Source organism: Phaenicophaeus curvirostris, chromosome 16 (assembly GCF_032191515.1).
Source record: "Phaenicophaeus curvirostris isolate KB17595 chromosome 16, BPBGC_Pcur_1.0, whole genome shotgun sequence".
Taxonomy (NCBI): domain Eukaryota; kingdom Metazoa; phylum Chordata; class Aves; order Cuculiformes; family Cuculidae; genus Phaenicophaeus; species Phaenicophaeus curvirostris.
The window spans coordinates 5096007-5118783 of record NC_091407.1 but is presented as its reverse complement, the minus strand read 5'-3'; the positions used below and the strand labels follow the sequence as shown (position 1 = coordinate 5118783).

Genomic DNA, 22777 nt, shown 5'->3' with positions numbered 1-22777 from the left:
CCAATCCCCTCCTGTACCCTCGCCCATCGTCTCCCTCTCAGCCACCCCGAGTGGCTCAGGTGCGTTATTTATGCTTTTGTTGGCTGCAAGTGCCCAGAGGTAACTAACCAAGGAATCCAACAGTTCCTGAAAAGGTAAATTCTAAGAAACAACAGAGTTTCTTTCAGGTCTTTCCTAGTAAATACCCGCAGTGGGGCTGGGCGCAGGGGCTCAGTCAGGCGCTGATCCAGGGCCCTCTGCAGCTCCGTCCTTCCATGACTGTGGTGGCTGGCAGCTCCTCCGAAGCACTCTGATTAAGTGTGATGTGGGGATAAGTTCAGGGCCTAATTTCTTCTTCATAATTAAAAATGTGTGCATCTGTCATGCTGCTGGTGATTAGGTTGTATTTTCTTGTGGCCTAGAAGGAATATGGCAGTGAATCACTCTGCAAGCAGCTGTCCTCGAACAGCTGAGCTAGGTTCAATATTTGATTTAGGCTAATAAAAAGTCTAGGGTAGGGCTAATGTTTACAAACTGGATGTGATAAAGCATTCAGATCATCTGTTTCATAGCCAGGCAAGAGCGGGCACAGGGGACCCTTAGGTAAGGTTTGGGCTTTGTCTCGTGCTTCTGCACCTGCCTGTGTCCATGGGCACGAGCTGGAAGTGGCTCATCAGGAGGGTCCTGGCTTCAGTCTGCAAGCACATCAAACAGGATGGAAGAGCCTCCTTGTTTCCAGCTGTATTCTTGTAGCAGCTCTAAATGCATTAAATATGTTCCTTTTGCTCCTCTGTGAGAGTTGTAGTCAAACCATACATTTAAAAATCCTTTAATCTTCATAAATCATTTCTTCCAGCAATCTAGCAAGTTTAGTTGCTGTTCTCTGAATTCCCACTAGTTAGCTACTCTTTCCCTTTGAGATGAGCCACCGGAAAACAGGAAAACCTACTTTGTGATTTAATTCTTATCTGACTGCTTCTCCAAATCATATTGATCTGCTCTTAGCATGCTGCTGATTTTGACTTGCTGTCCAGGTTTGCCTCTAGGTCTCTGATCACATAGCAGCTCAAGAGGTTTGGTTATTTTACCAAAGCCATATCATATATAAGGTAAATTATGGAGTAATTCCTGCTTGTACGTCTGATTTCTCCCATCTCTTTGTATTATTTCTCTCCCATCTAAAAGTTTTTGCAGTCTTTTCCTGAAAAAAACCCCAACGTGTCAGTGTGTTTTCTTTTTTTTTTTTTTTTTCCTGTATTTTACCAAGGTCTTGTACTTTAAAATGCTCTTATACAAGCTAGTGAAAGAAGTTCCTAGGATGCTGTTGTCCTTACATTATAAAGGAAAATATTTCCATCATGCAGGTGACCAAAGCTTGGCACAGATAGCTCCAAGAGGTCTTGGAGGTTGCCTCCTTGGAAATTCTCTGAACCCTGCTGATCAAGAACCCTGAGCATTGAACAAAGCTGACTCTGCTCTGAACTGGCCTCTTCCAGTCTGAGTTACTCTGTGATTCTGTAGAATTCTGTACTGACAGGAGGCTGAACAGGGAAATGACTCTCAAATTCAGGAGTGGTAGCTGCTGTAAGCAAGTATGTAATTCTTAATGGCTTTTCACACTTAGTTTAGAAAAGGCAAGAAATTCACAGCTAAAGTTTGTATACATCTTCACATAAATGAAAACTGTTAAATACACAGAAAAGTTGTGGGGGCATTGATCAAAAATATCAGTCTGAGGTGTTCTGCAAAGGCTATGTCAGCATCCCTTGTAAACAACATCTCTAAGGGGGATGTTTTCTAATTTTTCTCCGTGTGACTCTTTTCTAGCTTCAGCCTGCTGGTGTAATTCTTCCTGATTCAATTGTAGTGAGCAAAAAAGTCTTCCCCAGATGTCTGCAAATTTATAGTTTCCTGATGTTTCAGCATCACACTCAGCGATTGGTTGGAGCTGGCATCTCCCGTGGTGTTTAATGAACATGTTTCATTGCCCTGTGCCAGGTCCCAGGCTTGTGCTAAAACCCTTTTTCATCTTATCTGAAAATCTGTTCCTTAAATAATGTCACATCATCCCAGGCCCCGCACAGCAAGTGCCTGTAACTTTTTCAGTTTCCACTGAGCTCTGGGGCCAGGGAAGTCTTGAACTGTTTCAGTGGTTGCAATATTGAACTTCTGCTGTGCTGAACCCAAAGACTGTAATTTTTTTTTTGTTTGCTTCTATTTCAGTGCAGTTAACCATCAAATCTTAATGTTTCCGTTCTCCTGATAATAAACTGCTTGCTATTTGTCTCTGGTTTGGATGTAGTACTCGGAAGACCCATTTCATGTGTGGCAAGAGATTGTTAGAGAGACTCCAGAGGGTTTTAATGAATATCTGCTCAAAATTATGTGAATTGGTTGGTAGGCAAGTTTTTTTTAGTTCTTGCTTGTTTATGTTGTTTGAATTAGCTTCTCTGTCATCAGTTGTGACTGGTTTGGGGGCTTTTTGCTAACCAGAGGAAGGCTGATTGCAGGCTACAAGATGTTGTGAATTAAAAGATATGGGAAGTAATAACACTCAAATAGCATGTGGGGCTTTTCTTACCTCTGAAATATCTATGTCATTTAAAATCCTTTTTCATAAACAAACTCCGTGAAAGTTGCCTCTCTGAGTCACATTCCCATTTCTTCCCAAACTCTACAGGTATAACAAGGAATTTCCAATCTGGTTTGAGTTTTTTTCTTTATGAGGCTTCCAAAGAAATGGAGAGGAAGCACAGTTCTCTGACTGGACCATATGGTTGAAGTTTGGGATGGCTAATCCAGTGGATTTCCCCGCTGCAAGAAACCTCTCAGTTCTTGTCTCTGTAGGCTGCAAGCTCTTTGGGACAGAGTTGTCTCATGGAAGGGGACAGTGATAGGAAATAACAAGACCCAATGCTTACAATTCCTTGTCAATACCATCAAAATTATGTTGCATTCGGTAGCTTTTTTGGTTGGGGAGGAGGAACGTAGTCTTATTATATGTCAAAAAATATGTCGTAGACTCAATTTTCTACTTTTTTGTCTTAAAGGCTCAGCTGTCTCAAGTTCTGGAAGAAGTGGGAAATCATAAGCAAAGAGCAGAGATGGTAAGTGCTCATTTTTGGGGCTTTTAAATTGTTTTACAGAGCAGGAACACATGCAAAGCTTAGTTCATTTAAACAGTGGATCATTTCCAAATGTTCAGAAATGAATAGCAAATAGGCATTGTAAAAGTTTGTATTAGTCCTGCTAGTCTTGGCATGCTTTGTCTCCGTACTCACCTGGAACAAGCATTGGATGAGATCTAGTGGTCTGTCTTCTTTTTTTCTTTGGCAATTTGCTTTCTCTTTGCTAGCAGTTCGAGATCAGAAGCAAGCATGTAATTTCATACCAAATTAACTCCTTTCTTCGAGGGCCTCAGTCTCAAGTGTACGAAGGACGAGCAGATGAGATGTGACAGAATTACCACAAAACCAGTTTTCTATAATATCTGTTAATTTTCTGCTGGGTTTGTCTATTTTATTGGCATTTCCCTCAAGGACCAAAACTAATAGAGGCCACAAAACCAGGCAGCAGGGAAGTTTATGTGCAGTTTCATGACTGTTGTGTATGATTCTTTATGCTCAGGAATAAATGAGGTGTCAGCATCAAGCTGTTTGGTGAACCAATATTTTTGCTAATGGGCGAGTTGTGGGATTCCTGCAAGTGTTTCTAGTCACAAGAAAAACCTGAACAGTGTCCGAGATGTAAATGCTTGTTCTATAGATGTATTTTACACTGGATTCATTTTGTTCCTGATGAAAAGATGGGCATGCATCACTGGCTAATGAGTAGGTGCTAAACAGACATCTGCTGTAAAATACAAATCATGAGCTACAGTGCTGTCACTGAGGTTTTAGCCTTCTGCCTAACTCTGCTCGGACACTGGAGAGCAGAACTGCGTGCCCCTGCTCTGCTCTTAATAGGTTGCCATACGTCTGCTAGTTTCTTTGTTTCTATTTTTTAATCTGTGCTCCTTGCCGTTTCATCATCAGATTTTCTGTAATGAGAGTGTTAATTGATTCTGGTTCTGAGGTGGTCTTACATTGTGAGCAAACGTTTTTGTATGCTCGGCCACTTTCTCTGGTGACGCAGGTCAGAACTGATATTTCCAAAGAAAACTGATTGAATCCTATTTACCATCTGATCTCATTACATGCTGCCTTGCTATAGTTTTAAATTCTATGCAATCAATTTTGTGTTGTGCTCAGTGGACATATCAGAGGATAGATTTGCTGTTATGTTTTAAATGTTTTGATGTGTGTGTTTTTTTAAGCATTTCAAGGTTTTTCTTTTAGCCTCGTTAAGCCTGGGTTTGGAGCTGTTTGTTTGCCTTCAAAAGTTTGGCGTATTAAACAGGCTAGCAGAGAGCTGGGGAAACTGGAACTTCCAGCGTTGAAGCATTAATTGGTGTTGTGCATCATCCATCAGCAGAGGATAAAGCAGCAGTCGATGTTCAGTGCCTATTCCCAAGGGTTACTCAGTAGAAAGCTGCAGGTCTTGTGATCTTCAAGTATTCTGTAGCATTTTACGTGATGGATTGCAGATTGTGAGGTGTGGGCTTTATTCAGCATTTTGAATTTTGTTCACTAAATATAAGAAAACGGCTTCAAACAGAGGAGAGAGACCTTTTTCCTCTTTTTCCCTTTTGAGGAGAAGCCTGACACTATTGCTCCTTCCTTTCACTGGTGGTAGGTGATTCTTGTCCATCCCCATGAGAAATCTTCCCGGTAGGCAAAGATGTGCCACTTCTACGCTGTTAGGGGTGGCCAAAGGTCTCTTCCTTTGGGATGAGGCTGTTTCAGGGGCTTCAGTGGTTGTACTGTCAGCCTCGCTCTTCTCCCTGCCATCCAACAAAGTGTTCTTTACGTGGGGTTTAGGGTTCCCCTCCAGATCAGGCTCTCACCTGGATGGCCTGATTTTCAGACTCCTTTGAAGTTGACCAGCAGTTGTTTGCCTGATTTGGATTCCTGGCATCTCACCTTCCTTCTCAGCCTTCTTCCCCTTTTTCACCCGTGATCTGCTGCTTGATAATTGATGTCAAGGCTCAGTGGCTGGGGGGGATGCAGTAGGGCTGACAGATGTGGATATTGCTTTTCATCAGCCGTTCTGCAGACGGGCTTATGGCCCTGAGTGAAATGGAATAAACCCGTCAGGGGCTATCATGCAGTCTGATGGGTCTGTGGGTTGCTTCTGGGATAAATCTCCTTGGAGATGACATCTCTGCTGCAGCCCTGAAGAGTGCTAATGGCTTTGCCACCCTCCCCAGAGCACTGGCAATGAAGCGCTGTGCACTGGGGCAGTGAACTAACTGATTGGATCTCACTGACGAGTTTGATGGAGTTTCTTGTGTGTGATGGGAGCGTCTTAGATGCCCTGGTAAATAATTCATTCTTTACATAGGAATATTTAAAAGTAAAATACTTGTGGGATAAATCTGGTAGGATCATGGCCTCGATAAGAGAATATCTGCATGCTCTGTGTCCTTGCAGGGAGATGGCCCTAGTCCAGGGAATGGTGTCCACAGGGACAATGCGAGATGAAGAAGGTGTGTGCGATAGAATCATAGAATCACTAGGTTGGAAAAGACCCACTGGATCATTGAGTCCAACCATTCCTATCAAACACTAAACCATGTCTCTCAGCACCTCATCCACCCATCCCTTAAACACCTCCAGGGAAGGTGGCTCAACCCCCTCCCTGGGCAGCCTGTTCCAGTGCCCAATGACCCTTTCCATGAAAAATTTTTTCCTAATCTTCCGCCTAAACCTCCCCTATCGGAGCTTGAGGCCATTCCCTCTCATCTTGTCCCCTATCACTTCAGAGAAGAGGCCAGGGGACACTGTGCTGGGCCAGGGCACAAGGTCCTGCTCGAGGAAAGTGGGAGGGACTCGCTGCACTGACTCCCATTGACTGCACCAGCACCTGATCGTTGCTTGTTAGCTGCAAGCGAGTTTACTACTGGAATAAAAGGAAAGAAATTTAAACATCTTCGGCTAATTGCAGTTGACAAGACAAAGGCAGTTTGACTTTCCAGTATTAATTAGCAAACCCATACTAATTAGCTTGTATAAGCACAATTCATGCTTCTTTCCCTAAATGCAATTAATATTGCAACTGAAGACATCTCTGGGCTGTGCCACTCTATCATTAACATACTTTGGCCTAATTAGGCACGGCCGGTAGTGGCTGGAGAACTGAGTTTGTGATTACAACCATAAAAAATCCTGTAATATTTTACATCCTTCAGGGAACTTGAACCTAGAATTTATTTTGATTTAAGAAAAATTACCCTTATCATTGTGCTGTGTAATTATAACAATGAAACTTTGCTTTTTCTCTCCCTCTAACCTTTTGCTTATTTATTTTTCTTTATTCGCAATTTGAGTGTGTTCCCGTTGTAAGGGAACAGTGCCTACCCAGAGAGATTGTACATAACAGAGTCCCCAGGCTGATAGGGTTCAGATAACTTTGTTCTCCCATGGGTTTGTGATTTTTTTGTTTCTTTCATTTACTGAAAGAATGTTTTTTTGTTGTGAATATTTTTTGGAGCCTAAGCACACTCCTTTCCTGCAGCTTTTGTGTATTTATGTATGCTTTTCTGACAATTTTATCAACACTAGAAGTTTTCTGTATCGAGGTTAGTGCTCCAGTACTTTTGGATGAGCCAGGAGATTGCTCATAGAGTTAACGCATTCGGTTCCCTGTTTTGTGGTCCCAGGATCTTGCTTCTTCTGGTTTGTTAGTTTAATGCTCTACTGGCATAGAGCTGAGGGCTTCACTCATACCAAAATGTTATGTGTAGAAAATGCTTTCCTGTTTGTTCTATTATTTTTTTTTTCTCTCCCTGAGGGAGGGAAGCAGAAGTGTGGTAGGTTTTCTAATTTTTATTTGCCTTTTTCATCTCTCTCTATAGACAGGAGGAAATTGTTTCAAGCTTGCCATCCAAGCACCATCTGTGATCCCTGATCTTACACTTTCTTTCAGTCTAGTTCTGTAGGAGGGGGCATTCATGTCAAGATTTTTTTTCTCCATCATTAATCCCTGAGGGAAGTCAGCTTGGTATTAAAAAAGTATCACCTGTATTTTCATTGCCCTGAGGTGCTCTGAGTATCTTTTGGCTTTCATCTTCAAAAGACAGCTTGGCCCATGTTGGCTCTGAAATCTATAGACTGCTCATTGGAACAAATTATATTTCACCCTCCAGCAGATTAAAAAGGATGGATATAAGAATCAGAAGAATTGCTTAGCAGGGTGAGAGGCAAAGAAGATTTGAAGTCCAAGAATGTAGCAGTCACAAAATGAATGGCATAAATTGAGTGTCCTTGCAGAAGAAATAAAATCACCTTAAAATTAAAATAATGAATGCCCCTTGCCTTGAGTAAAAGTGTTTATTAACCCTCTGCAAAGAACAAGAAACCTTTTTTTTCAGGGCAGCAGGTCAGGAATCGTTAAGGAGCCAAATCATGTTCAGTCTGATCAAAACCATAATGTTTGGGATTAACTTGAATGTCAGTGACTACCTACACTGATGGTTGTCAGGAGAAGTAATGAAGACAGAAGGGAGAATACATGAAAGAAAACAACTCGGAGAACACTGTGCATGATGTGGTTGGAAATCAGGCCTTTACTGGAAGGTCAGATGGAAAAAAAATTGCAAATTTGGGCAAATCACAACAGGTGTCAATACACAAACAACAAGAGACCCACACAGTTCATAAACCATTTGCATTATTACTAAGACTTCACTTTCCAGTAGTTACCAGACCTCTAAACTTTTAAGAACTGTGACTTTTGATACTTGAGAGATACCTGGTGAGGATAAAGTCACTGTTGCATTTTACTTTACAGGTGATAACAGTGATAATATGAAAGAAGTGAGCATTAGTAGACAAAGACCTGCCCCGGATAACTTGTCAATATAGCTAATTTAATTGTTGTTTAAGAGTTACTGGACATAAAGCAAGCAATACAACTGACCAGGCATGAGAGCAAAAGTGGTATTTGTTAGTGGAAATGAAAATTCTCTGTATTATATACAATGGGATGGCAATTAAATGTAGGATTAGAGTACTGAACCGTGGTAGTTACAAATTAAAATGAAGCTTTGCTGCAACATATATAGAACCAACAGGTTGGGAGGGGACAGGAGACAACCAACCAGTGCGGGAAGTCTCCGTCTATCAAAAGTACATTTCATCATGTCCAAACTGATTTAGTAAGATAACAGCAAAGCTCCTTACCGATTGACAGATCTTACCCTAACATCTTACAGGAGACAAATAAACCCAAAGCAGAGAAGTAGCTTTTCAGAGTGGCACTCAACTGAGCAGAAACATGAGCACAGCTGTAGGGTTAGTAAGGCAAATTTAGGGAAATACCCAGTTCTCAACTCAGATTGAAAAAAGAGCAAAAAGAGGCTGATTCAGCATGAAATGATATAGAAACAGAAGGGTGGAAAAGGATTCCTTGATCTTAAAGTCCAGGCCTTTGCTAACTGAGGCGGTTGCAGCATGTAACTTAGTTCATAAATTTATCAAGCTCTTGAAACTGCTTAGGTTGTTTGTCCCATTTCTATCATTGAAAGACTGCTCTGACAGCTGAAACCTGTCCGGTTCCAACTGAAAATATATGTGCAGTTAATATCCGTTTTTTCTCTTGTGCTAATGTTCTCCTTAAACTACAGTGACTGTTCTTCCTCCTCTTATTTATGCTGTGACATATTTATAGAGAACAATTGTTCTCTCCCAGCATTTCATTTGTCTAGGTTAAACAAATCAAGCTCTTTCAGTCTTCTCTTAAAACAGTCTCTTCAGTCTCCCCATGAATCCGGCAGCTTGCTTTAAATCTCTTCATATTTTTCTGTCTCTCCTTTGAAGATGAGTAACCATAGTGGTCACATCATTCCAGCTGATGTTTCAGCAGTAGCTTCTACAGAAGTATCTTCTACATCCAGTACAAGCAGGTCCATCTCTGCCCTGGTTCTAGCTCAGCTCTTCCATTACAGAAGCACGTTACCCATGTCCACTGCTGCGTGGCACTGATGTTCATCCTGTGATCCATTAAGCCGCCCCACTCTTTGTCCTCCTTTCTAGTTTCTGACTGATGAAGACTGTTTCTGGGAGAGGCTCTAGCTAGCGCGTGTCTCTTGCACTATCGCGTTTCAATTCTGCTGCGTTTCCTTCAGTTTTCACCTACCTGTTTCTTTCAGAGCTGTTTATGCTGCTCTCTGATAAAAGCCTGCTTTGTGCTATCAGTAATTGTGTTTTTGGAGGTCTATTTTATGAACCAAGATCTTCACTGAATTTTGTTAGTTTTAAATATGTTTTCACGATCAGTGTCTGAGACGCCTTTTTCTGTATCGGGTAGTTTTACTCCAGCAGACCTTGTTTGTTGTCTGTACTGTATATACAGCAGAGCTTGTTGTTCTGTATATACTCCACAGTGTTTGTGTTATTCTTCACTTTATCATGTGGTCCTGTTAATTTAGAAATGTGATTTGTTGGAAGAAGGAGAGTGAGTTTGCAGGAATCATTGGTGCTGTTTCAACTTCTCCCTGTGTTTTTAATGTAGAGCTTTGCTTCTCATGGTAGACTAAACCCTGGAACGAAGGGATGGGAGTATTCAGTTACTCTTCTCCTTTCCCTAGCCAAAAGCCCTCTCTCAGTGCCTGTTGTAAACAGGTACATTAAAATTAGTCCTTGCTGTTCCCTCTGGTGTAGGAATATAGTTCCCTCTGGTGTAGGAATATAGTGAAATTCATGTTCAACGCACAAAACTGTGGCTGCGTCAGAAACATCTATTGTGTTTGACTGTGGGCAAAGCAGAGAGAGTTGTGGAAGCTTTGGGACGCTGGTAGATGAGTGCTAATAAACTGCCTGTAGACTGACGAGGTGGTCAGTGCATTACACTTGTGCTTGTTAGTATCTCGGTGCTATTTTAATTAGGTTAGAAGAAGAGACTTAGTGAGTCAATTCTTCTGGCTTATCTCTGTTTTAAAAATCTAGCCAGGCACATGGGATCAAATAGTACATTCCTTTCAAATTAAAAAGAAATAAACGGTCTGTTTAAAAGTCCCATTACACAAATGAACCTGCTGTTGGATCCATTAACCTGCAAGTTTTATGGAACTTGACAGCACCGTTTGATTTCACCAGGACTGTTTTCATTTTCTAACCGAAGGCGATAAGAGCTGACATGAGGTTAGGACTTTCAGAAGGAAGAAACGTAGCTGCCTCAAGTGGAAAGCTGCCTTACTGAGAGCTCCCTGTGGGACAGGTACTGCTGGATTGTGGGAAAATAGTTTGTCCCAAACCTGACCAGCGATTCAAGCTCAGATGGGATGCACGGACACTGATCTGATTCTTGGTCCACGATTTGGAGAGGACTCTTTGCTGCAGGTACACCTATAAATCCTGAGCTGTGCTGACAAACACAACATATTCCTTTTTTTGTAAAAGGAATGATGACAACTGCTCCACTTTTCCACCTGGAAATAGGCTGAGAGTTGAAAATATGCTCTTACCTTTGCCTTGCAGGATTATAAATGGAGCAAGAACTCGGGAGAGAGAAGCAGGCAGGGCTTTTATTCCCTTCAGTTGTTGAGCAGAGCAGAGAGGTGGTTTGTGTTCCTAACTGCTGCGCTGCAGTCAGAGTGGTCCTTTTGCTGCTGCAAAATCTGATGTATACTGAGTTGGTAAAATACAACGAGTGGGGCAGAGATATTATCAGAGGCCTTATTGTGGTGGCCATGGCCTTGAGGCACAAAAGACATAATAGGCATGCAAGCACTGTGCTTTTCCAGGCCATGTTCACCCTCACAGGGTATGTTAGAAGTTTATGGGCTACCTCAGCCTCATGTGGTTTGATTTAGTTGAAGTAAAATTTCCTGGAGAGTGCAGGGGCTCCTTGCTATTTTCAGCATTTTGAGAGATAGGGGGAAATAGGATGAGAAGTCCTGGATGCCTAGAGGGTTCAGTATTTCTTCTCCTTTTTCGCTGCCATGCCTAAAAGGCAGCTTGAAGAAGCTATAGAAGGAGCATGTGCTTCCAGTGTGGTTCCAGAGAGGCAAAGGAAGACTTGGTTGAACAGGCATGTTAGAATGGGACAAAGAGATCATTTATCTCCAGCTGGCTTGTGACAAGCATGGAGACCAGTTTCCTCCTGCTTTCCCAGTCCTTGGAGGTTGTACCTGCATCAGAAGGGGCCATCCTGAGAGATCTGATCTGAGAAATGCCAGTCTGTAGGCACAATATGTCCTGGGCATGAGGAGAAGACCTCTAGCTATGGGATGTGGGGGGGCATTGAGGGCATGGTCAGTGGATGTGCCTGTAGCTCAAAGGTAGCTGGATGCTTTTCTTCCTGCCAAGGGCTGGCTTTGTGTGTACAAAAAGGGAGATAAAGGCTTAAAAGAATGAAGTTTCAAGACTGCCTTAGTCCCTGCACTGACAGCCTCATCATCTTGCTATTGTTTTGCATCTTCTTGTGTCTCAGTGCACTTAGAAGAGCTTGTTCCTGATGTTTTTTACCTTTGGCTGTTAGATGCTAGGGGTAGGTGATAGTGGTGGTGGGCTGGGGTGTTTCAGGACAGTGGAGTTCTTCAGCAGGAGCTGCAAAACCTAGTTGATCCACAGAGAGAAGAAGATCATAGAGCAAAATTTTTCCTGTGACCTCTTGGTAAATAATGAATGGCAGTGCCCTGCCTCTTTGGAATTGCTTAATTGAGGCTGACAACTCTTTGTTGTATTACAGGATCCAGCTTGTCAGGAGAATTTTAACTTACATATGAATATTTCATTAACCTCTAAAGACTGGCTGTTTAAAATCGAGCTCCTGCCAGGCCCTGTCCTGTTGACGCTGTGTTCAGTGCTAATGTCATCCACCACACGTCTATTACACCTTCCCTCCCTTCCGAGCTGGACCTCAGAGCGTATTGCTGGTGGCAGCAAGAACATGTTCACCAAAGGTTAAAATGCCAGGTTTGTGTTTCGGCACTGGAACTGAACGTATGGTATTTGAGAGGGAATTGTTTTGTGCTTTTTCTTTCGTGATTGCTTGCTGGCAACTGATGGGGACCACAGGTATGATCACAAGAGGATGACATGGACAGAGCAGTCTTGGCAGGGCCCCATAACCTTTGCTTTTTGGCACCAGGAGGGACATTTCCCACTTCTTACACATTGAAAGCCCACTGCTTTTTGTCACATGAGGGCCTCAGGTTGGGTCATTTAGCTAGAAGACCTTAAATCTGCTTTTCTCCCTGTTCCTTGGGGAAGGGTTTGGGGAACAAGACTCCTTCAAGCATCTGCTGCTTTCTTGAAGGCAGCTGGGAGGCTCTGTTGCAGGAGCTGCTGCTTTCCCGTAGCTGGATCTCCTGCCCTATCCTCATGTTTTCCATCTCTGGGAGGTCAGAAGGCACCTTGGGTATGGAGCCCTGCTGTCCCCAATCACCCTGCCTCCCTTTGCTGAGACGGAAAGGCCAGAAAATAGTGCTCCTGGCTGCAGTGAGCTGCAGAATCGGGCTGGAGATGAGTGGGAGCGAGAGTGCTCTTCTTAAAGCATATTGAAGTACAGGCTGTGGGTTGTTCCATGTGAGCCAGAGCAAGAGGATTAAGTTAAATTTTCAAGTCTAGCACTTGGTGAAGACTCCTTTGCTCTCTTACAGCGTTAAGCAGAGATTGGCTCCACTGTATTAATGTTAGGAGACGAAGGAACAAAAATGGATGTTAGATTCCTCTTCACTTTCCCCTTTGATCTTCCTAGGCGGTCAGTAAAGTGCAGAGATTCTTCTCTGACTGTTTATTATGTGATGACTTTTCAACAAGAAAACTGATGAGGGGGTGAGAGGTGGGATTACAAGCTGCCGTTTAATGAGAGTTGTTGACTGAATGCGCCAGCAACTCCTCGAGGATCTATTTTCAGGAAACAAACTGTATTCAGACTTTGTACGGAGGAGGTGTGACATCTCTGCGGATTTATTTGTGTCTCTGCCTGGGAATTACTGCTGCTAGAAGACTTCTTTCTAGCAAAAGTGCCTGCTCCTGCCTGAAAGAAGTGACCTGTGTGATGCTCTTCTTGAGAGCAGACAACTCCATTGCATCAGTGCCGCTGCCGCACTGGATGAGGCTGCAGCACATTCAGTCCGACACCTTGACAGGTTCCCTAAAGGGACTGTTAGCTGTGTTTTGCAGTTCTAACCAGGAGTAACGGGTAGGAGGTGTCAGCCATTTAAAGCTAATTACTCCAGAGTTTCCTCCTCTCTGTGGACACCAGCTGTTTTGCCCTCCCTGGTGGGAGGAGCTTTCAGTAGTAATTAAAGGGAACAGTCATCTGCATGCTGGTGAAAGTGGTGGAGCGAGGCTGATAACAGCAGAGAGGCTCTGAGCCGAACAAACAGGGAAATTAGGTGATCCTTCTTCAGAATGAGCTGTTAGAGCAAAGAAGTTTTTTGGACACGGAGCTGGCGGGGATTTTTGTCGTGCGGTGGTGGTGATGTCTCATAGCAACGCCTGGGAGTGTGGACTGGACAGGGTTGCAGCAAGATGGAGAGGAAGAGATTCCTCATCAGTTCTTTCCTATTGAAGCGAACTTGAAATATATAATTATACTCAAATAAACTCATGGGTTTAAATGAACATCTCCAGTTCTTTTGCTCGGTGGGTCTCTTGCACAGGATATTGGCTCCTCTGCCCCTTGAACTTAACAGTTTTGTTCTGGGCCAGCTTCCATCCTGCTGAAATGGCCAATGGGGCTTATTTCCAAGCTGTCACATCTTGCACCCATCCCAGAGTACCAGAAAGAAATAAATACAGCATAAACTGGGGAACAAAGCTTAGTAAGACAAAACTCTCAAAGCCATCCTCAGCTGATGCCCATGTCATGGCTGGTGTTGCACATTACTTGCTGTTAACATGGATGGAGGCTGTGTTGGTGACCAGGGCAGTTGCCTTCAGAGCTGCTGTAGCATGAGCAGAGCATCTGTCCTTCCAGAACCCGTGTGTGGTTTTGTACATCCCACTTGTGGGTAAATGGGGCCCCGAGTGTCGCACTGAATGGGTCAGATGGAGCATTCGGGCTGTTGGAAGCTGCAGGAGTTTGTGCACCCCTCTGCACCCCAACTGAGACACCAAGTCTTGGTCCTTAGTGCCTTGCTGCAGGGTAACAGTACCAGCACTGTCGCCTTATCCTCTGGTCAAGTAACGCCTAATTGCTGTGGGTTAAAAAGCAAGAGGGAAAATAAATATTTTCCTGATTTTTTTTTTCTCTTAAGTATTCCAGACAGGAGTATTTGAAATGGATCATCTGAACATGGGTTAAGCACTTCCAATTGGACATTATTGCTCTTCAGCTATGACCTGCTGTTGTGTGGAGCACCCATGGGTGCGGGGTCCTGCGGTTCTGCTGGGGCAGGATGTGGAGATGAGCAAAGGGAGGTGGGTGACTAGGGAGGGTTGGCATATGGCAACTTTGGGGGATGAGTCCTGGTGCAAAGGTGCATGGTTGGTGTTTGGGGAAGAAGATGGGGTGTGCAGGAGGAGGCTGGGCTTTGGAGGGTATGATGTGATGATGCTTCCTTCTTCACTCACTTGCAGCCAGGCATGCAGCTCAGGCTTTACAGTTGATGCTCTCAGGGGAGCATGGAAATTTAGGGACCCCAAAGGCATTTGCCTTGTTTTGCAGAATAGAAACTGTTTCCTGTAACACCCTACACTGCTGCGATTACATATGGAAGCCACAGGATAACTGCTTTAAATAGAGTGTCTGTGCATTTGCCTCTTCAGTTGGCAGCAGCAGAGCTGGGTTCCTCTGCGGCAGGGCTGGATTTGGCTCACTGAGTGTGCCTGGAGTTTCACCAAGTTGTGCTGGTGCACCACAGTGTAGAGGGGAGGTGTTTGAAGAAAGGCTGTGGGCTGCCTGCAGATTGAGAATCGGAGGGGAGAGAGGTGAAAGCTCGTTAGAGCTCCCTTGGGGTAGATGAATTCGTTAATGACTATGCTGTGCTTTGAAAATGCAAATGCTGTGTCAGAGCTAAGTCTGATTATAATAATCAATCTTCGTTTTGAGAGGGTGCTGGAGATGGGGAGAGGGTTGAGACTGGGGCTGAATTTTTAGATGGCAGATCTGAGTTTCTCTACTGTCATTAAGGACATGTGACGTCACCTGAGAGGTCAGCTGGACAGGGGAGAAGCAAAAGGTGAATTTGGGAGGAACGATCCTTGCAAACACCGGTGGCAACTTGGCAGACTGAAGTTAATTTTGTAATTTTGTGCCTTGTGATTGTCCTGCCTGGAAAGGGAGGGGTTGGCGGCTGCTCCTGTGCGTGAGCTTACCCTGCTAATAGGAAAAATAGAAACTGCCTCATAAGCAGGATCCTCCAGGGATGGGAGCGAGAGGAGGGTGGCTGCTGCAGACGTCCAGCAGTGACAGCTCCTTCTCCCTTGGCACTTTATTCGTTTGTAGCAAGCGTTCCTAGTAATTACACCTCTTAATTTAGGAGAGCGAGTGGGAGAAAGGAATATAAATTTGTGTATTAACTTTAGAGATTGGAAATAGGGCAAGCGAACCTTCTCTCTGGGAGATTATATTTGGAAATGAAATACAATGACATTTGGTATAAACTTGAAAAATTGCTCTCTTTTTGCTGCAACAGGAGGAGAAAAACTGCAATCCAGGCTGCACTGGAGAGAAGCAGAAGTCAGCATATGTCCATTTCCCAGTTTGTGTGGATCTACAATAATAGATGTGCGTGTGTTTGTTTTTAGGAAACTCTTTGCTGCAAGGTTGCTTCTGGCCCTGTCTTCTCAGTGATAAAAGCAGACCAAGTTTGTTACAGATGGGATAACCCATAGAGACTGGCAACTCTGATCCAGCTAGCCTTTGTCTTTAAAGAGGGAAAAACAATATTTATTGTTTTGCTTTAGCCAAGTGGGAAATAGACAGTTCTACACTGCTTTTTATTGAATCTCTGTTTTAGTTTGGGTTTGTATCTTCTGTTTCATAGTAGCATCAAGGCTTAAACTTCCCAAGCAAATGTACCAACTAATCCCGGGCTGCTTAGCCTGCTTCTAAATGGCAAGTGATATTTTGGTTTGCAAGTATTGTCCTATTTCTTTGAAGAAGAGTGAAGTTCACCAAGAAATCTGGCGAGGCTCAGTTCTCTCTGTGTGCTTCTCTGAAGATGTTTTAGGGGAACAACCCTCCAGAATGTCAGTGGACTTGGGCGTATGGAAGAGGAGACACTGCTTTTGCTGAGCAGAATGATCTATGGAAGTGCTCAGCATGGTGTCTTCCTACTTTGTAGTGTGGCTGGACACCCAAATTAACCTCCTGGTATTCACGTATGTTGTGTTTCTGTCCTGATGCCAGATTTGTAAGCTTGGAGACAACAGGAGGTCACCAGGCCTGCTGTGCTGTGCTGGAGAGAGAGGCAAACACAATCCTTAGTCACTGCTGCATCCTTTGGAGAAAAGCACACATAACATCACTGGTATAACTGCCATATCAAGCTCCTGGGGTAGAGTAGTTGACCTGTTTTAAAACCTTGGTGTATGGGTCATGCTTGGGGTCCCGTTTCGCTGTTCTTTGTCTGTTTTAGTGTACACGCTTCCTGTCTGAGTCTACTTGGTTTTCATACATTTAAATATTTATGTATTTAAATAGCTCCTTGAATTGTGTTGAGATTTGTAGTCAAACACAACCTCTCAATTCACCTTTCCGTGCTGGCTCCATGCAATTCAGTTCCTATTTATCTCTGCCTTTTAAAATCAGCTCTTTTGCTGAGGAAGGCCTTTCAAAGGATGTTGCATCAGCCCATTGTTAAATAAACCTTTAGACATTTATAATGGATTCAGCATTTCCTGCTTTTTACAGTTCCAAGAATGCTGAATGACGTGCAAACACACTTCATCAGGAGAAGATTGCTGTATCAGCCCCTCACTAAAATTCACTCATTATTCAAATAATAACTGTGTGTCTCCAGCATGTGTTCTGTGGAATACGTGTACATGATGTGGGCGACTAAACCAGCCCCCTTTTCAACAGGCAAATCCTGACTTTAAGTGGGTTGAAATACTTCAGATTTTGACTCCTTTTTGTACTTTACTACCCAAAATGAGGCTCGTGAACAGAGATTTGGTCATTATTTTAGTGCGATGAAAGTTGTAAATATAATTTTAAAGGGGGACTGATTTGATGTAGAAGTTTAGATCCCATGCTAAGTCTCATTCTGAAGGCAAGTGAGGACAGTAGGTCAGTAGGATGCTGTGGGAAGGAAGGCTGAAGCCTGCTGGAACCAAGTGGGAGGAACAGCAGGTCCATGGCGTTGCGGAGACTTGGAGTGCTTGTTTTGGAGGGGACAAATATGGATCAAAAATGACAAATTCCAGAAATATACCAAGAAGATCAGCTCTCTAAAGTAAAGTTTTCTTTCTTCTAGCTGTCAGGAGATGAATTTATAATTTTGTTTCTCCTGTCATCTCATGTATCTTTAAATAATTCCTGCAGAAGAGACAACCAGAAGAAAACACATTTCTTACGCTGCTGTGGGTGTTTGCTATGTCATTAACACTTGGAGGAGAACTACCATCTTGAGATCCTGTCCAGGCAGGTTTCAAAGTAAGGCTGAAAGACGAATGATATTTCATTTGATTAAACACTAGACATAAATCCAACCATGTTCTTTCTTGTAAATAATGATGGCGGTATTTATTTTGGCAAGTGTTTGCATTTCGTTTTTGGGGCACTTGCGTATTTGTAGAAGTGGACATTCTAAAATTATCCTGTATATTGGATGTGCCCTTTTGAGGATGTGCCCACTTCCTTTTGAGAGCAATAAAGGTGGACTGAAATTCATGCTGATGAAGTGAGAGCAGAAAATGTTCGGGATAAACGGGATCATTTTAGGTTGAGAGCAAGAGGCTCCGGTATATTCTGAAAAGAGAACATCGCATAGTCAAAATGTTAAGTACCTGTTTATGTGTTTTATTCGCGAGTCACAGGCTCTGACATTACTCATTATTCTGCCTTTTCTAGTGTCATAAAAACCTTGGATAACTTCAAAAAAACCCTGAAAAAATAGCTTGTTTTCTTATCAAGTTGCTGCTGTGTTCTGTCCAGTTGAGACCCCTGTACACCAAGGATCTGATCCTGGGTAGTATTAACCCTGAAGTTCCTGCGGGTACTTAGCCCCTCTTGCGCAATTTTCATGATGAGGGATGCAATGCTGTATTTTGGGACAATGTTCTCTCTCTGCTCTCGATGCTTGTTAAAAAAGCCAGATCAACATAAAAAAGAGCTAAAGAATCCAAGCCTGACCTAGGTCATTTGGTACTGAATGGGGGAATACAGCAGTGAGAGGTAATTTGAGCAGCCCTATTCCCCTCTCTGCCGGGTAATGGCTTCTACTAGTTTAATGTATTCCAAATAATAAAAGTTTAACTCAGCCAGTTATATAAAATTATTGATAAAAATTGGAAGAGTTTAGGCAGGAATATTGAGTTAGTCCAAAAAGCAGAAAATGCCTGCAGAAAGTGGCATCTGGTGAACAAGAGAGACCGGGACTGGAAATTAATTGAGGAAAAGGGACGTGATGGGAAATGGGGAAGAGAAAAGAGCAAGAGGAGATTGGATCTTCCTCATCCCTTCTGGAGGCCACTTGGTGCCACTGGTACCAGGAGGATGAGTGGACAGGAAGGAACAGACTCTGCCACCGCGATGAGTCATTGCGTGTTCATCGCCTGGTCCCTGAAGCTACCCCAAGGGGCTGTGTTAAGGGGAATGATCTTGGCAACCTCCCCACCTCTTGGGCTTACACATAGTGCTGAAAATTTTGTAGAATATGGGTTTGTATTCTCTTATTACTGGCGTCCTGTGGCTTGTTTTCGTCCTCCAGTTCTGCTGCTGTTTTCTCTTTTTCTCTGCTTTCTGTCTTCCCTGTGTCATTCTGGGCTGGATGAGGCTTTGAACAACTTGATCCAGTGGAAAGTGTCCCTGCTCATGGCAGGGGGTTGGAACTGGATGGGCTTTAAGATCCCTTCCAGCCCAAAGCATTCTGTGATTCTAGGAAGACCCGGCTGGATGAGCAGGTGGTGCCAATGTCTGACACAGCTTTATGTGGGTAAAGACACAAATAACATTTTTAATGTTCTCAATGAGATCGCAGAATCACAGAATAACCAGGTTGGAAGAGACCCACCGGATCACCAAGTCCAACCGTTCCTACCAAACACTAAACCATATCCCTCAGCACTTCGTCCACCCGTGCCTTAAACAATCATCAGATGGAGCTGTTTTCCTCACTGAAACCCCAACAGTTAAAGGAAACAAGCAGAATATTTTTTAAAGAATTATTTAATATCTTAATTGGTTTACTTTCTTTTTTTTATAAACAATTAATGAGGTGTTAATGACAATAAGTGCCTCAAAGTCATGCTTTAGCCTGAACTTGAAACTCTCCAGTACTTTTAATCCTAGTTGAGGGGAACAGGTCTACATCAACGTTTAACTGCTGGGGCTCGTTTCATCCGTGAAGACGTCACTGTGCCCTCCTCTGCTTTCTCACCTCAGGCTCATCAGATTTTCAGTCCAGGTAGTTTTGGCGCTTGAAAATTAGTAGGACACAGAAATGACATAAAATGCCCTTACAGTCCCAGTACCCTTCCCTCCTCATTCTCCTTCAGCAGCTTCTTCTCAGAAACCCAGCAGAATCTCATCATGCAGCTACTGAGCGTACCTGGCGCTAATTTGTCAGTGCTGTGTGTCAGGCAAGACCTGCGCTGATGCTGTTGCCGGCATCGTTTATTGGAGCGTGCGCTTATTCACTGTCCCGTCTCCTTTGCCCATTACACACTCCATTTTTTCCTCTCGTCGCAGCCAACACAAGAGACCCCAGATCACAATGGCAGATTACTCGCCCACCCCCTCCATCCCCCCTGCTCCCCCGAGAAGGTGACCATGATTTATCTGCTCATGCTGGTGAGCAGGTGGTGGTTGGACTCAAGGCTGAGCCTGCTTAGCTATGATAAATAACATATTTACCAGCCCTTCCATCTTCAAATGCTGTCCGCGTGCAGTCCAGAAAGCAGCACAAAACTCTTAAATAGCAAATAGATCCAGGCTTCAGCAGACACAGGAAATGGGAGATATAATGAGTGTTTTCCTGCGAGGAGGAGGTTGGAATCGAAGCCTGCTCCTCATCCCAGTACCTTTTATTCACATTCCTGGAATTATCTCGCATGCTTGCTTTATCCCCAGCCATCTGTGATGGGCTGAGCTGGGAGAGATAAGCTCAGTAATCAGAAAATTGAGGGAAGCATTTCTGACTGTGATAATCTTATCAGGCAGCTAATATACATTAACATTTGTACAGCCTGATGGTGCAGGTGGGCCTTTGCTTATTTTTTCTTCCTGGATGCCTTTTGACAGGCAAGGGGAGAATGCAGGACTTCAGGGTACTGAGGGAAATTTGGCTAAAGCTTTTTTTTTTTTTTACCTTCTCTCTGCTCCCTCCCTGTGGTGTCTGAAAGGGGAGGGAGAATAATCCAGCCATCCTTTTTCTGCCCTCTCCTGCTCACAGTGCTGCCATGCTCTGTCTGTCTTTTCTGGTAAGGCTGGAAGGGCAAAGACACAATATGTCAAAATTTCAGTTCTGGCTGAGCAATATGACTACACGTGTCAATACGCTCCTCTTCTTTGTAAAATAGGGGAGTTTCTGCCAGCTCAAAGTTGACGTTGCAATGGGATTTTGCTCTACAAGTCTAATCGGTGCTGTCAGTGGGAATGGTGTATTAATGGATTGTTACCCTGATGCTGAGCGCTGAGCTCTCTGCGGTCATAAGTTTTGCATCTATAATTAGGTCTGGATTGCTTATTATTTTTTCTCCTAAGTGAAAAATATTGTTTCCGTCAATAGATTTATTAGGGGAATTAGTCACCAGGTGCTAAAAGACAGATGACAAAAGGAAATCCAAAATCTGAAGGATGAGTGTGAAGGAGGGCTAAGTAGGGAGATGGTGCTGGAACAGAAGCTTGAATATCCTTTAGGTACTTTGTCACTGCTTATGCTCCTTAATGAATCATTTACTGATGGGTTTGGAAATAAGTAACATGTCATTTAGCAATCTGGGCATTGTCTTGATGGCTGAACTGGGGATACAGATTCCCATAAGTCAGGGAGCCTGGGGATGAGTCTGGGTAAAAAGCTTTCATGTTTGTAGAATTTTGTGGTATTTCTTGTGAGTTCCTTCCCAAGCCAGGCCAGAGGCAGAAAGTATTCTTAATTGTTTTGCCAGACTTACCTGGGCAGTTTGAGCGAGAAATGTGTGTTGGAACGTGCTGGAAACATTCCCTGGTCTTTAGGATTCAATGTATGTGTCTCAGAGGTGTCTTGGACAAGACAGCATAATCCTGTGCTTCATTTCTTCTGGAGAGAAACTGAAGTTAAATGAGATTGAACTGTCAATACTGAATCTCGGGTACCAGTGAACTCCTAATACTCTGCATCCCATTATCCATGGGGGACAGCTTGGGGAATTATCTGGAAAAGAAGCAGAAGCTTTGCTTAGAAACAGTCAACTTTCTCTGCCTCATCTAGCCGGGAGGAAATGTTGGGGAAGGCAAAAGGGATTGCAAGGAGAAGCAGGGTTAACTGAGGTTTTCATATTCAACACGTGTAGAGTTGTGCTTCCCATCTGTATCCTGAGAAAGATCTGATCTGTGCCCATCATCGTGATTTGCTTTTCCTCCCCTTGCTGTTCATGCTTGCCCCTTGTTGGTACTGGAGGAAGTAATGGCTTCTCTCTTCTGCAGCTGGAGGTGGAGATGAAGGTGCTGAAGTCTCAAGAGTGCACAGCTGAGCCAAGTACCATCATCACCAAGGAGGAGGTTGACATGCTCAGGTAGGCAAAGCCAGGGATGGCTGAGAAGATTGTACTGTTTTCAATGGAGCTAATGAGAATGGAAATGCCGGAGGCAGTTTCACTGCCTGCTCTGGTTATTGCCATGACATGGTAGAGCACCATGTGCAGGGCCTCACCATGCTACAATGCGTATAGACTGCCTATGGACATAGGCTGCCTGCTGTTCCGAGAACAGCATGGTAGCATCGATCAGAACATGTGTTCCTTTTATTTCTGAAGTAGGATGTTCTTTTCCCAAGCACACTTTTTACTTTCCTGCCAGATTTTATGGACGTGAGAAATCTGTGAAGCATTAACAGAAAGCCTCAGCCCCTGACCTTTCCTGCATTTAGATATTTTATAAGCTTTTTTATCTTTTGGGAGGCTGCAGGCTCTTTTCTTTTAATGTTTGGAGTCCTTTGCACTCAGTTAATTTATAAGACTGATGCCTGCATCACTATTCCCCCTGTTGACTTTCTTTCCTGTGGAAACAGCATTGCTGTTTGTTTCTTATTTTGACCAAATCTTGACTGTAAACAGAGAATCTGTTGGCATGTGTGAAGAGGTTTAGAATACAGCTTTTGTAATACTGATGCATGTGTAGCAGTGGAGATAAAAGAGGGATGTTTCCCCTTGTGCATTGCTGCAGATGGCAGAGGGATACCTGTTGTGACTCAGTGAAAGAGGAGTTATAAAACAGTGTTTCAGCAGAGGATACATGAGCATTTACAAAAGCTACAGTGAAACTAGACAACCTTGCCATGTATTTATTAAAGCACTTACAGCTTCCATTCCAAACCAGGTGACACAATAAATACTAAGCACAAGATAGTTCACTTGTTTGTGGATGTTTAATAAAACTCCTT

At 43.5% G+C, this 22777-nt stretch overlaps 1 protein-coding gene across 1 annotated transcript in view; it reads left to right on the top strand.

Annotated features, from left to right (window-relative positions):
* MAD1L1 (mitotic arrest deficient 1 like 1) overlaps positions 1 to 22777 on the top strand; it is a 354589-nt gene that overhangs the window by 166799 nt on the left and 165013 nt on the right. The window contains exons 13-14 of the mRNA XM_069870454.1: positions 3030 to 3086; positions 21823 to 21911. Coding sequence (XP_069726555.1) covers positions 3030 to 3086; positions 21823 to 21911 — 146 coding nt within the window. The remainder of the gene's footprint in view (positions 1 to 3029; positions 3087 to 21822; positions 21912 to 22777) is intronic.